Source organism: Condylostylus longicornis, unplaced genomic scaffold (genome assembly GCF_029603195.1).
Source record: "Condylostylus longicornis isolate FDR11 unplaced genomic scaffold, ASM2960319v2 ptg000048l, whole genome shotgun sequence".
In the NCBI taxonomy this organism is placed as follows: Eukaryota; Metazoa; Arthropoda; class Insecta; order Diptera; family Dolichopodidae; genus Condylostylus; species Condylostylus longicornis.
Window position 1 is genome coordinate 13,527,430 of NW_026578017.1, and position 16,759 is coordinate 13,544,188.

Here is a 16,759-nt window from a genome sequence, read left to right on the forward strand (position 1 = left end):
GTATATTTTTTTCATTATATGCGATAAAGCTTTTCTGACGCATAATGGTTCCTTCTATAGAGTTGTACAATATTAACGACTTTTTCCAATCTTAGTTACATGGTAGTGGAAATATACTAGTGTTTCGGTGGACGGCCTCATCATTTTTAGGACATTTTTATTTTATATTTGATATAACTGATTTTTTTTTTTGGAAAATAACGGTTAAATTCTTTAATTATCGATATTTTAATTCTTAGCTTTGTTTTAAATCTGTTTTATCTACAAACTCCTCCTTACTGTTCTATTCTTCCAAATGAAACGCAAATTTATTTAATTACTCCTTACTTAATTTTATGTACCTATGATATATATTTTATTTATATAATTTTTGCATCATTAGTATTATATGAAAAAATAAAGAAGTTGAAAGGAAAACACTGTAAATATGAAGCCCATTAAAGATTTGTAACAGTTTATCACGATAAATGCATATAAATTTATAAAATTACTTGCTATCAGCTATGATGTGTACAATTTATATACATACACATAGTTTAAGAGTAAATAATACACTATTAATTGAAAGTTGCAATTTGAGTAGTGATCAAGATTGAGGTAATAACATAAGAAAAACAAAAATAAAATATAATATTCTTTCTATTTGTGTTGTAAAAATATCTTCATAAATAAACATATACATACATACACATTATATAAAAATTTACATTTGAATACTTGCAAAATCGAATGTGACGGTTTTCAACATAATTTATGGAAGAATATTTTCATAAAATCAAAATGAGAAATTGAGATATAAAATTTCGAAATCTATAACATCGCAAAGTATTCTATTAGTATAGCATACATGTTGCCTACTTTTAGGATGTTGACGAAATTATACGGTTAAATGTGTAATTTAAAACAATTATTTATGTCAGTGCACCTTATAAAATTTTACTAAAGCTTGCAGTTTTAAAGAAGAGTCGAGACGATAAATCCGAAGGTTTGCTCGAGGTGAAACATAATTTGCCTCGAACAAAATAAATTATTTATTAATAACTCTAGCAGCAAAAAAAAATTCAGATTTCATATTTTAATTACCAGATTAAAATATGTTTTTCGATGAAATAACTAATGCCTGATATTTTAAAATATTCAAAAATATTTTTTGGTTGCATACAGCTAATCAAATTTTGTTATTTCAATTAAAATAGAGCAACGCTCTTGATGCAAATCGATTGCTTTTTACCGACCGTATTGTGTAAACAATAGGTAGATTATGTGATGGCAACAAATTTTGCACATCGAGTTTTCGGTGGGAACGTACTTCTCCATAGTAGGGAAGTGTAAATAAACTATTTTTAGCAACCTGTCGGTCTGTCGGTCTGTGTGTGCACGCGTGTATCTCAAGTTCTGCTGAACCGATTTTTATGAAATTTTATATATAAGTTTGTTTCCACCATGGCACGGATCGATCAACTTTTGGTATATATCAGGCCTCGGGAACTGCACTTTTTAGCGGGCCTGTTTTACATTTTTGAACATTTTGAAGAAAATATTCAACCGATTTACTTGAAATTTTATATATAAGCTCAGCACGACCGTCCGCAAAAATTCGTATGTTTTGGAAGAAATCAGGCATCGGCAAATAGACGTTTACTACGGGCCAAATATATATTTTTGTGTATATAAAGAGAAATAATCAACCGATTTCATTGAAATTTAATATATGAATTCCTCGTATTAAAACAATGAACATATAAATTTTTTGGAAAGATCAGGCATCGGCAACTAGACGTTTACTACGGGCCAAACATACACTTTTGTGTATATAAAGAGAAATAATCAACCGATTTCTTTGAAATTTAATATATGAATTCCTCATATTAAAGCAATGAACATATAACTTTTTTGGAAAGATCAGGGCTCGAGAATTGATTTGCGGGCCGATTTTACATTTTTCACCATATCCACAGAACAAATTGATGGAATTTCTTGAAATTTGATATTTGGGTTCTGGTTGTTACCGAAACTAACTGGCGAGAATTTCAGGGAATTCGGGTAGCACAAAGCGAAACTCTACTAAGAGCCAAATTTACATTTCTCTAGGTATGTTAACTATAAGCTTACTAATGTCCTAAAAATTGGAAAGAAGTATTTAACAGACATTTTTATAATATTCTGTAACACTTTCATTTAACTAGACAATATAAAATGCGGTCGGTTATGTGCTGACCACATCAGATTTTTTTTTTTGGTTTTATACACTTTTTTTGCACTGGAAATTATATATGTATATACACTTAGTTACGGCTTTTATTTGAAAATTTATACTCCTATAGAAGTAACTATATTTACATACATAAGTACATACATATATTTACATGAATATATAATGAAATCGAAGCCTTCAATTTCATCATCAATTTGATGTCAGATTAAACAAAAAAAAAATTTAGTGGTTTTATGTGTAAACACTAATAGCTTACTTTATTAAAAACAAATCTTTAATAATATAGGAATTTGAGTATTTTAATTAAGAATTTAGAACAAGATTGCTTAAACATATCTATATAAATATACAATCGTGTGTCGTTAAATATAAATAAATATATAAGTAAATGTATTTTAATATTCGCATCAATTTTATGTGTTGAATAAGAAATTGTTGTAATTGATTTATTTGAATCATGATGAATTTATAGCAATGAGACTTATTGTTGTTAATGAATAAATGATACTGTGGGAAAATTACATAATATTTGTATACATATATTTTCTTTAATGTCATCTCAGCATATAAATTGTTGGATTGAAAAAAAAATTTTTTGTTGTTAAAGCAGTAAATATTTTAGAATTTGAAGCTATAATATTTAATTTACTCAGCACAATCTTTTTTAAACTAAATTTCGATTTTTATGCCTTAATATTCTATGTGCTAGTGCATAAATATTTAAAATTTTGTTGTTTACATGTAAGAAACAAGAGTGATAATATTTTGCAAATATTTAGTTTAATTTAACAAATCATTTTGAGCACTAAATTATTAAATTGTGACCGCAATAAATTTCTATGTTATTTGTTGTTTTTAAATATATGGTCGATAATTTATTGGTCGATAATTATCACCTTCCACAATATTTGCAATTATGTAATTCAGTAGGCTGAATAAAGTTGTTCCAAATAAAATCTTTGAATATTTTTTAATATTTATTAGAGACGAATGCATTTTCATTGATGAATACTAACAACCAATTAAATTATTCAAAAAAATTGGTTTGTCATATTAATTTCACTATTATATAAAAAATTTGAACAAGATGAAAAATTATTTGTACTTAATTTCTTATTAGCGAAATTTTCTTTGATTTAAAACTTTTTAATTACGATTACCACTCCTTTTTTTCAAAGACAAACTCCATTGATTTATTATAATTATGGTCGTCTATATTTGAATTTTAAATTAACAATGCGAAATTTATTTCTACTCGTATAAGAAATAATTTTTTTTTATGTTTTTGTTAAAGTAATTAAGATTTTTAGAGTTAGAGCAATAATTTATTACTTTTTATCCTTAATTTAAGCACGATTTTTATTAAAGCGTTGTGTTCAGTTACATGAACAACTTTTGTATTTAATTTTTTTGTTTTTATATTATGAATTTTATTACATCACATAACAAATAATATGAGTATTTAATATAAAAAGAATGATTAGAAAAAGAAATTTTTTTTTGAAAAAATATTCGCTTTTAAATTGTATTTTCAATTATATGATAATACACACATAGGTATGTAAAAATTTCTAACACATACGAGTACACTTGTATTGCATGGATGGATAATATACCATTTGTAGAAAGTTATATTGTTATACAATATTCTACATCTACGTTTCTATGCGCATACATTTGTAGTGTTAAAATATAAGGAAGACTTTTTTTTGTTAAATATTTATAAAAATAAAAGATTGTTTAAAAGTAATGGATAAATTCAATTTTTACATGTAATAAATATTGTTAAAACATTTTTTTTTTTTTTATAATTTTTATTATTTATATTTAATATAGGACTATTAAAAATGTATTGAAATTCAAGTGTTTTTTTTAATTTAAGCACTGGTATGTACGAGTTAAAATTAACCAATAAATTCAAACAATATAGATTTGTTGTTTTTTTTCAATATCAAAATATGCAGCCATTGGAATAAATGTGTAAGCTTCGCGTGAACAAGATGATATACATTTACAAAACGTCATAATAAGTTTCTTATTTTAATCATTAAATAGTTGCCTTCGTTTTGAAAAAATTATCCAGATATATCCAGATTGTAATTACAATTTTCTGCAGAAGATTAGAACAAAAAAAACTTGATAATTTATAGATATATATTAAATATTGATGATTTATAGAGGCAAATATTTTCAATAGAATTGTTACCTTACAACAATTACCAAATTAAATATTGTAAGAGAATTGCTGTAAGAGTGTGTTGCATATACTGGAACAAAAGCAAATCAATTATTTCTTGTAATTCTGATTAGAAAATTTTCAATATTCATAAATTTAAAAGTTTTGGAAATTATAAACCAAAACGGAAGAAGAAGATTGAATTAGAAATCTGTTTCTTTGTTAATATTTTTTAGAAAACCTTGTTAAAGAAAAACTTATGTCATATATATATTGTTAAATACTAAATTGCAAGTAAATGTTTTATGAAACGCTTATGCTCATAAGATAACGCTAGCTTTATCACTTTTTATTATTTTTTAAATTTTATATAAGAGCACATAAAATTATTTTTAATGAATAGTACATTAATTATGGCCTCGTACTATGCAAATAATGTACTTGCATAATATTTGCATGGCTTTTATTTGTTTATCTATACTTTGTAGCTGAATTATAGTGGATGGTATGTACATAATTATGTTTTTTATTGTAATTGTCTAAAATAAATTACATTGAATTGAATTTTTAATTATTAGCAGTTATATACACTATTAATTTTAATACTATTTTAATTTTTTATATCAGGAGTCATAGACTCAACACGCAGACTTATGAAGTCTGACTCTATTATGAATATGTTGGTATGTTTCAAAATACGTTATGCAAATGTATTATTGAAATCATAGTTTTCAATGCAAAGATTTTGAGTTTCCGGTTCAATTATCATTTTAAAATTAATGCACCATATAACTCAATTAAAGATTTCAAAAATTAAAAATCCAAGATTATTTGAAAAATTTTCTAATTTTTTATTTAAAAAATTAGAAAATTATTTATTTATTCATAATAATGTTTAACCAGCGTTTATCAGAGCATTTTGTTCTTTTGTTTGCCTATTTTACTACATGAAATTAAAACCAAAAGTCTTAATAAAATCGGTGAATGACATTTAATGGACCTTTTTAGCTTATTTTTCGTTTTGCAAATATTATTATAAAATTCTTATAAAGTTCTTTTTAAATAATTTTTAGTATTGAATTTGAATAATATAATATTAGTGCTTACGTATTGTATTTACATACATGGGTACATAAATATTACATACACACGATGTGTAAATAAATCACGGCAAGTGCACGATATAATATTAAATTATTTCATAAAAATTTTAATAATACACAATGTATTGTTGTATAACAACAACATAATGTTACATTTTATTAGTTTGCGTCTATAAGTAATATGATATATTTTCCTAGGGTCGGTAGTTGAACTGGTGTAATACATACATATTATTAAGGTGTTAATTTCCAGTAATTTCTAAGAGTTGAAATATTAAATTATTGAATTGCTCAATTATTTTATAAATTACAATTATTATTTAATATTTAGAGAAAATATTATTTATAGAAAGATACGAAATTAATGTACGATATAATGTTAAAGTATTTGCTTTGAAAATTTTTATCATCATTATCAATATAAAAATATATATGAGTATAAACAAATTATACTCATATATATTTTTATAGCTTATAATGTGATTTATTTTAGCTATGAGATATTTAAGACGATGACCAGCTAAATAACTTCGGTTTTCATTTCATTTGCTAAACTATTTATTATTCCTTATATTTAGGTTTTTTTAGAGAGTGAGCATTGAGAAATGAAATGATTGAATTATGTAATATAAATAGCACATACCTTGAATATAAGAGTTTTATCAGAAAGGATTTCTGTTAGAGAAAATATTTTATGCTAAAGATTAGAATCTCACCGAAAACTTATTCTACATCCAACACAAAAATCTTTGATTTTAATTTTTTAAGGCGAACTTTGCTAAAATGCCGAATTAATAATGCCTGTTTTGTAGTTTTCAAAATTTTAAAATTTCGTTTTTTTTACGATAATATTTTTTTGTAAATTAGTTTTGTAATTTTACTAAAGTTCAAAGACTAAAAAACTGTAATACAAAATATTTAATGTTATGAGGAAAAATTCATAATCATGCGAATACTAAATTACAAACAAATGGAACGTGTTTAAAAAGTTAATTTCGATTAATTAAATAAACAATTTTAAGTAGAAAAAATAAAAAAAAATTTGGTCATTATTTTGTACAAACGTTTGTAAAATTTCAAGTACAATAATTGTTATACTTCGGATGTAGGTAATTTTATTTTATATGTACTTATATATTCTATTTTTTTAATGACAGTTATGACAAGGCGTTATTCGAGGTCTTTGTATATTAAGAGGAACGCAATTTCCAAAATAAATTTAAAATACATACATAATCATATTATAGAAAACGGACGGAGTAAAGGTATACAGAGAGAAAACTTAAAATAAATTACCGATATTGAAGCTTGAATTTTATTATCCAAAAACTACACTTAATTTTTTTCTCCTCTTAAAATATTTTTTATTTTCAAATATAGAAAAACCTTAAAATAATTGCAGAAAACTTTAAATAAAAAATTATGTTTTTTTTTCTTATACAATGAAGATTATTGAATATTGAAGATTGCACAACTCAAACAATTTTATTATAGAATGCGAATATGAAAACCCTTTTCTTTTAAATTTTGTTTTTGTTTAATTTTTTAATTTCAGGTTTTTTTCTTTTTGAATTTTTTTAAGCATATTGTGCACTTAAATGACCTTCAAAATTATCTAATGAAAAGTCTTTAAAAGTTTTGCTTATTCTTTTAATATCTCTTTTTTTTGGATATGAGATCAAGACAAAGAAATTAAGCAAAGTTGTAATATTAATCAGAGTAAAAATATGAAATTTTTGTCCATTCATGTAAAACGACAGTTAAAAAAATTATTTTATATTTTAGTTATTATGTGCGGTACTACACAGCAAATATGGTGTTAAGTATTTGTGTGGATATTTTTTGAGCATGTTGTGAATGTAATTTGTGCAGATGTCATCGAAAAAACATTGATAGTAATGATGAAAATTTTTTAATATTATAAATTAAAAAAAAAATATTTGGCTTTTATTTTGTGATTAAGTACAGACATTCACTTTAATTGCAATATTTTATTTTGTCGAAAAATTTGAAGGAGAATATTAAAAAATTATATTGAAAATTAAATATGGCGAGATATGCAACATTCAGTATACTTTTATTGAATTAATCGCTCCTAGCCGTTGAACATTTTGTATTTTTTCCATTTGATCAGTAGGATTTCAAAATCTATTGTACTTGTAATTTTGGAAAATGGTTATTGAAAAATTTAATTTGAAAAATATATGCACTTACGAATTATAAATTCATTTGTGCAAATGAATTTAGACAAGAATATTTCAATCAGTTTAAAATTTTTAACATTTTTCAAAGAAAACATGACTTTCAAAATACCTGGAAAGAAAATATTCTCTTGAAATTAAATTAAATAAACCATCCTTTTCTTTAAATATAATCGTTAACATTAAAAATCTTAAAATAGTACACTTAAAAAAATTTACGAATTTCTTTAAGAATGGCTGGCGAGGTTTTATTCTATTGCAAAATATTTCCAACGCCTAATCGTATGCAAATTTATTGAAACTCGAACATTTTTTTATTTTAGTAAAAATTTTTTTTTAATAATAAATATAGTTTAGACCGACTATAAAATTTTATTTTTATAGTTACTTGTTTTTTTTCTTTATTAAGATTAAGTTAACCATGCGTTCCAAATTATTTTAATTTAAGTACAATAATATATGTGAATTTTTCGTATAAAATTAAAATATAGAGAGTAAACAAAAACGAAAAATAAAAAAAAATGTTGAATGAAAATCAACTTAAAAATTCGTTCATGGTACATTTTGTATTCACTAAAAAAAATGCTTTTTATCTCTATTTATAGTCTTAAATAGCTACCACACGTTTAAAAACTATTCTTTAAGTAGTACTAAACTTCCTCATAAGTGCCACTTCGATGATTTTTTTTTTCCATTGTTCGCTTTTTTGATTGTTTTTCTGCATTTTTTTTTTCTTAATATTCGCTTTAATAAAAATGCGGTTTTTACATGGTTTTAAAATTTAAGCTACAGATTTCTTAGCTGATTTAATTTTATTTTTTGTTTTTGCAATTTTAATAGTACTACTATAATTTTTTTTACTAGCTAAATTTTGGAATAATTTTTTTATTGAGCATTGTTGGGGAAATTTTTATTTGAAATTAAAGCATATATGCAGTATGTATGTAAATAAAATGTACAAATGTATTTTTTAATTTTTATGAATAATAACAGTAATGATAAATAATGTTATTAAAATTGAGATTTTAATCCATGCTTATAATTTAAATTAGAAATAGATTTTATTGCATATAAATTTACGATATGTATGCAACTTTTCTCATTGAAAAGTTAAATGTCCTTTCATTGTTTTATTCAATTGCGTTTTTCTCATATGTTAGTTATTAGGGTATACGCAAACGTTAACTTTTTTTATATGTCAAACGTTAACAGGTTGCTTTTCTTGCAGCTATTATAAAATTGAATTTGAAGAAAGAGAGAGAGAAAAAATAAATGATAAAAACAGGGGGAAAATTTGTAGCATGTTTTGCTATATGAAAATGCATTGCTTATTGCTTTTCTCGTACCAATTACTGAAATTTCACTCGTTAAGTTTTTTGAATATTCAATTAAATTTGAAAAGAAAAAAATTTATACATAACACATTTATGGAGTATAGGTTCCTTGATTTTTTATTTTCTCATACACACAAAAGAATTTAAAAAGTGATTGCATGTTCGCAGTTATAAAAGTCTACTTAATTAATATTTAACAATATAGTTGAAAATCTATGAAAAATAATTTAAAAATCATTATTTATGCAAATTTTATTTTTTTTTTGTATAAATTTTTGTTGGAAAGGAAATAATTGCAAATAATACATGTACCATGTATGTATTTGATTTAGATTTAAAATTCGTAGTCAAAATAAAAATTTTTGAGGAATATTAAAATAGTTAATTACCGAAAAATTTAATTTGTTAGGAAAATTTCAAATTATTTAATTAAATTTAATAATTAATTCAATTTAAAATAATTTGTGTAACTGAGTTTTATTACAGGATTTACAGAGGAGCGTTATGAGCAAAAATTTTATGATTTTTGTGAATTTCTCGTTTTTAATTTCAATCATAAATTAGTTTAATAAGGCTGTGAAATTTTTGAAATTTCTTCAAGTTTTGCAGTATTTTCAAATAAAGAAAAAAATTACTTAAAAATCGAATATTTTCTTAAAAGCGAAAAAAAATTATTTCCTTTTAAGCTTAAACTATAGCCAGTTGCTATTAAGACCTAGAAATGCATCAAATATTAGCAATTTTTATTATATCTATAGTTTTGTTAGAAGGCTTGCGAATTATAGTATTATTTAAAAATGAGATAGTAGAATGATGAGATTTTTACTAAATACGATTTCTTTGTTAAAATATCATTTTGAAATTGAATTGTTAAATTCTCTATTTTAATAATAGTAAATAATTTCAGTAATATGCCCAGCAGCAATGCATTTGGTTTAACTGTTATACTATATTTTGGAAACAATTATTCCTTCTATAAAATCCCAGAGGCACATTTTCAAATATTTTCAAACTTTGTGCTAAATTAATTTTTTTGTGATGTTATATTTAGGGAGAATAACAAAATTCTGATTTCTACGATGTATTTAACTCGAAAGTCCTGTTTTCGTTCTGTTTTGTAAATAGTCAATATCTTCCTTCTTTTAAAGAATTTAAAAATTTCAAAAAACTATCGATACAGATATAATAATTTTTAGTTTATTCTTATTTCACTATATAACTAAATTTTTTTTTTTATCTTTAATTTTCTATTATGTATTTGTTTTTAATAATTAAAATTCTTTGTTGTTATCGTAGAATTTTCTTGAAAATTTTAATTTATTTTTAAGATTAAATGACATTGCTACCTATTCAATAAAATACAAATAAAATTGAAAAAAAATATCTTAAAATTTAATAAATAAATATGTTTACTATACCTTGTTGAAAATATCAAAACTTTAACAAAATTATTCACAGGAAATATGTAATTACTGATTACATATTTTATATATATTAAGGTTAATTGTATAATTAAAAATTAAATGCAGTATACCTAAGTACAAACTTATTATGTATAAATAATTTTGTTCTTCAATGATTCACTGTCCAAGTTAAAGTTAATTAGACATTAATTAATTTAATAATTTAATTTTAATTGTATTTTCAGAATAAATTTATTCTAATTCTAACAATAAACTTAAATGACTTTGTATTTACAACATTATTATTAGTACTATTTATAATACTCGTATACATTATTTGCACCTTGTGTTTAATGAATTTTACTACATTTTTTTATTTCAAATTCTTATCCATATTTTAAGTCTAAAATTATATACAACACTTCACCTCTCGTGTCCACACATTTTCTTTATTCTTTCAATTTTCAATTGAGCTTAAAAGTTTGCAAAAAAAAACAGCAGAAAAATATTATTTTTTTTATTATTTTTATTTTTTTTTTTACAATTACTGCTTTACAATTTAACATTTCACCTACCTTACCATCACCATCCAATTCTTGAATAAAATAATACACAACGTGCACACATAAAAACTTTATCGTATATTACCATTGACCATTTACAATTTTTTTGAATACAAATTTATGTATGTCTATATACCGATGCATTTTGATTAAAAGCAAATAATGTACATATTCACATACATCTGTTCATACATGTGTAAAAGAAAAATAAAAAAAAAAAACTACAATAAGTTTATTAAAAAAGTAAAAGAAAAATGAAATAAAAAAAAAATTAAAATTTTTTAACACCAAAAAGAATTGAAAATAAGAAAGAGATGAAAAAAATTACCATTTGGTATATATAGCAGAATATGGACGGGAACCAAATCAGTACCAACATTGGTCTCCTCGTATTTAGTTCAACTTTTATTTTTAATTTTAATTAAAATCTTGTGATAATTTAGAAAAAAAAATCTAATAAACAACAGCTCAACAATGCGAATGGTAAAAAAAAACAAAGAAAATAATTTAAATAAAAATATTACAGAATTAAAAATAAAAAAAAATAAGAGAACATTTTAAATATTCTGAAAAAAAGTGAAAGTAAAAATTTTAAACAATGAATTAAATTTACTGAAAGTTACTAAAACTCCGAAATTAACTCCGAAAATTCGGAGTAATTAATTTTTTAAAATTCGGAGTAAAAATTTAGTTTCGAAATGAAAGTGCAATTGAGTTTTAAAATTTAATTAAATAATTTTTATTCAAAATCACTTTGAATGCAGAAAGAATTTTGGAATATTCATTATTGGAATAATTTGCAGAAATTGTACTAAATTAAAAACGATAAGACTAATTTATATAGTAATTTTATGGAGTAAAAGCTAAAGTTTCATATAAATTAATTATTTAGTGCATATTTTTTGCCGCCATAAATATTCTACAAAAAAGTGAAATTTGAATAGAAAACCGTAAAAAAGCAAAAATTAATTGGATTTTTTTATAAAATTTTCACTAAATTACAATGAAAAAGTTATACACGACTAATCGATGTAAAAGAAAAAAAAAACAAAATAAAAAAATGTATAACAATATATGAAAGTGTAAAATTAAAATGAGGAAAAATATAATAATTAATTGCTACCATAAATACGAGTGAACCTGAACGTATTAATATAATGGAAGAAAAACTTGCATAATTAAAATGAAAGTGAAAAAAATTTACTTTTGTTACTGTACATTGTGTGATCTGATATGGAACTAATTAATAGCATTAATTAGCAATATTTTTCTTTTCATTATTTATTTGCACTCTTTTCAATTATAGACGATCGAATTTATTTCATGAATATTTTATTTTCAACAATTTAAATTAGATTAATTGGTTAGAGGAAATACACACAAATATAAAATAAAATATAAGAAACTCATTGCGGTAGCCTTTACAATTTCAAATAGGATAATAAGAGATTGAAGATTATAGAGGGATAACATTCTTAATTTTTATTTTTAATTAATTATAAAATTTCAAGCATTTCTATTTCATTTAACTTATTGTTATATATTTACGTGTATATATATCTACGTAAATATTTATTCAATTGATATACCGTGAATTTTCCTTTAGGAATTTCCTATTCAATATCATGGTCTATACCACTAATAGAGCATTGCAAATTAAATTGAAGAATATTCCAAAATTTATAATTTTCTAAAATATTTAATTTAAAAATTACTAAATGAATTAAAAGGAAAATACTCAAATATTTTTCTTGTTTTTCATTCTTTATAGTACATTCTTCCTTATGCCGCCTTGTGCGCTTTATTATTATCATCATCATTATGTTTAGCTGAAGAAGAAAAAAAAGTAGAGGAAAAAGCTGCTGCCCCTCAAGAAAATAAAGCTGCTGAATCAACTAATAAAGAAAAACGTGGATTACATCATTCATTAGGTGATTGGGATCATCATGATCATCATGAACATCATGAACATATTAAAACTATAACAATTGAAAAGAAAATTCCTGTACCATATACAGTAGAAAAACATGTACCATATACAGTTGAAAAGAAAGTACCATATGAAGTTAAAGTACCAGTACCACAACCCTATGAAGTTATTAAAAAAGTACCAGTACATGTTAAAGAATATGTTAAAGTACCAGTACATGTACCAAAACCATATGAAGTTATTAAAAAAGTTCCATATGAAGTAAAAGTACCAGTTGATAAACCATATGAAGTTAAAGTACATGTTCCCCAACCCTATGAAGTTATTAAGAAAATCCCATATGAAGTTAAAGTACCAGTACCACAACCCTATGAAGTTATTAAGAAAGTACCATATGAAGTAAAAGTTGAAGTACCAGTACCAAAACCATATGAAGTTATCAAAAAAGTACCAGTTGAAGTAAGCTATTGTTTTAAATAAATTTATGTAACCATATGCTTAACAATTTTGTATAACATAATTTATTTTAATATTTTCGTTTTTATTTTCAATAGGTTAAAGTACCAGTTGATAAACCATACAAAGTTTACGTAGATAAACCATATCCAGTTGAAGTAGAAAAACCATATCCAGTTGTTGTTGAAAAGAAAGTACCATATGAAGTAAAAGTACCTGTTGATAAACCATACAAAGTATATGTTGAAAAACCATACCCAGTTCATGTTAAAGTACCAGTACCACAACCATATATTGTTGAAAAGAAAATTCCATATACTGTAGAAAAACCAGTACCATATGAAGTTAAAGTACCAATTGATAAGCCATATCCAGTCTATTCAGAAGTAAAGGTGCCAGTACATAAAGAAATTCCAGTCCCAGAAAAATATCATGTTGAAGTACCACATATACCACATAAAGAAGAACATCATCATCATATTGAACATATCGAACATCATGATTATGGACATGGACATGGACATTTTTAGGAACAACATAAATAAAAACGAAATTAAAATAACATCAATACATTAAAAATTCATATTTAAATTAAAAACAACATTAAAAACAACAAAAATTTTACAAAAAACAACAAGAAACATCAAACAGTATTTTATGGGGGGAAAAAAAAATATAATAAATTATTAAATGAAGGAAAATTGTACACAAGAAAATTGTACTAAAACACTATTATATATAGAACAAGTATAAATTAAAATTATTATTCGGAGCGTATAATAATTAAATTTATAAAAGCTTGTCCTTTACCTATGTACACAGCATTGTTTAAAATTGAGCTGAAGAGTGATTTTTTTTCTTAATTTTTTTTTTTTGTTTTTTTTACTTCTATTTTAAACTAACAAGTAAATTTTCGAAGTAGAATATCTTAATTTACAAAGTAGCAAACAATGAAAAGAAAGAATTTTTAAGAAAATTTCTTTTTTATTTCAACAAAAAAAAGTACTTTTTTGTTTTTAATTATTTGTACTTTTTTTCAAAAAAAAAAAATATTTTTCTGACAAAATTTTCGACAACTAAAATTTCTATGAAAAAATCGTACTAAAATTAAATCAATATTTCGTTAAAATTTATTTAATTGCGTTCGATTTATCTAAAATGTACTAATACGAAAATATTATCGAAAACAAAAAATAATTTTATTAATTTTAATTTATATATGACATAATATGTATAGATGGGATTAAAAATCACTCCAAATCTTATTAAAATAAATGGGAACGAAGCGAATTTAATTTCTTTTCAAAAAAAAAAAACAAGGAAAAAAAATATTTTTTTTACGAGCCAAATGTGTTATAATTTTATTATTATATATTTTTTTAAAAATTCTATCTAAAATAATATAGGAAACAATTTTTTTATTTTATAAAAAAAAAACAAAAAACAAAACAATTTCTTTTATTTATTTTTTTTTTTAAATATGCATTTTTCTTATATTTTTCAGAAGTTGAAGGAGCTGTTATGAGAGCAATATACCAAATTAGTATACTAACATTTGCGCTTTAACTCATTTACATATGCGTATGTGCACTGTAAATTAAGTTTGAATAAAATTTTTGAATATAATGCAATGGATATTTTTTTAAATTATTCAAAACGCATGTTTCAAAATATTTTGCAAGAAAACCATTCTCCAATAATTGAGATAAATGTGGTAAAATTTACTGAAATAATAATTGGCCAATAACATATTAAAGAATATCGATTAAAAATTTAAATATTGTTCTTACTATATACATTCTTACTGTATTTGAAGTCATTCTTATACCATAATAATTAACATGCATCCGGTTTAAGTCAATTCAATTTTTAACTAGATCACAATAATTGAAATTTATTAATGTTAAAATGCATACATTCATATTTTCTACAGAAAACATTTTGTTTCAAAACTAAATAATTTCATAGTAATAAAAAGTTTTTAATTACTACATTTGTTATAAAAAGAAATTAAATCCAATATAAGAGTAGGAAATTAATTTTTTTGCATTGTTTTCTTCCGTAACTTTGTTGGGTTTATAAATGCAACGAAAATTTCAACGATTTGCAACGAAAAATTCATTTTATATTTATTTCCTTAATTCCTGAAAATTAAAAAATTTCATGTTTTTTATCAAAAAATTTAAACAATGAAATCAATTAATTTCTGTATATAATTTTTAATCGTATATTATTATATATCAAACATATTTCGTAGCAAATTATTCATATAATTTGTTCGGAATATTCACAAAAAAATTTCTTAAATGCCAATACCAATTTTATAATCAAAACGAGAGAAAAAAAAAAACAGTTTTTCATTTATTAAAAAATACACAAAAAAATAATGTAAAAAAATTTTCAAGGAAGTTTAATGAAAAATACTTCTAAAATGTTGTTTATATACTCGTAATGCTTTATTCACATATAAAGTTATATACAAAATTTTATAATTGCTTCCAGCACAATTGTTATGGTTCAAATATATTTTGGAATTTCAGTTTTTGCAATGAGTTTAATTTATACAAGAAAACAACATAATTTTAGTGAATTTCATATACCATGAAATTCCAAATAAATTACAAGACAATATTATAGCGTGCTCATATTAGTGATTTCATAAAAAAAACCGCATTTACCAACTTAATTTACATGTTAATTCTTATTTTATATATCAAAATATTTCATAATAGATGCAAACTTATTTAAAAAAAAAATCAAAAACACAAAACTTTTGAAACTTTTAATCCTTTATTCAATTGTGAACTATTTTAAGTGCAAGAAAAAAAAATAAAAGCAAGCAATTTGGTCTCTTAATAAAAGTGCAAACAATTATATAGTAATGAAATAATTTAATAATATTATAAAGTTGCAAAAAAATTAAATTATACATTGTTTATAACAGTTGCATTTATTATATGTGTACAAAGAAAATTTGAATTGAATTTTAAGAGTTTTAAAAATTAACTTTTGAATAATAATTGGCTTTAAAATTGAAGTATGTATATATATTGTGTGTTAAAGCAAAAAGCAAAAAATACAAACTAAAAAAATCAAAATAGGTAAATTATATATTTAGTAAATTACAAGCGTACTCAGAATATTAAAAAAAAAACAGAAAATAAAAACAGTTTTATCAACTTTTTTTATCATATGCGGTGGGATACACTGTATTGATATTACAAGAAAAGAAAACCGAATATGCTTTATGCGCGCAAAAAAACAAAACATTTTATTTGCATTTATATATCCATTTTATCGACATACATGATACAATATCTAGATGTACAAGAAAATCTTAAAATTACGTAATCCTAAAAAATTTTACTTTTATTTTTT

At 22.9% G+C, this 16,759-nt stretch overlaps 1 protein-coding gene across 1 annotated transcript; it reads left to right on the forward strand.

The window, feature by feature from the left end:
- Positions 1-11,368: 11,368 nt before the first annotated feature.
- On the forward strand, positions 11,369-14,486 carry LOC129610960 (skin secretory protein xP2). Its single transcript, XM_055523813.1, has 3 exons — positions 11,369-11,478; positions 12,767-13,384; positions 13,480-14,486. Exons 1-3 carry the CDS (start codon positions 11,470-11,472, stop codon positions 13,909-13,911), a joined length of 1,059 nt encoding a protein of 352 aa, XP_055379788.1. The 5' UTR covers positions 11,369-11,469; the 3' UTR covers positions 13,912-14,486.
- The last annotated feature ends 2,273 nt before the right edge of the window (positions 14,487-16,759 follow it).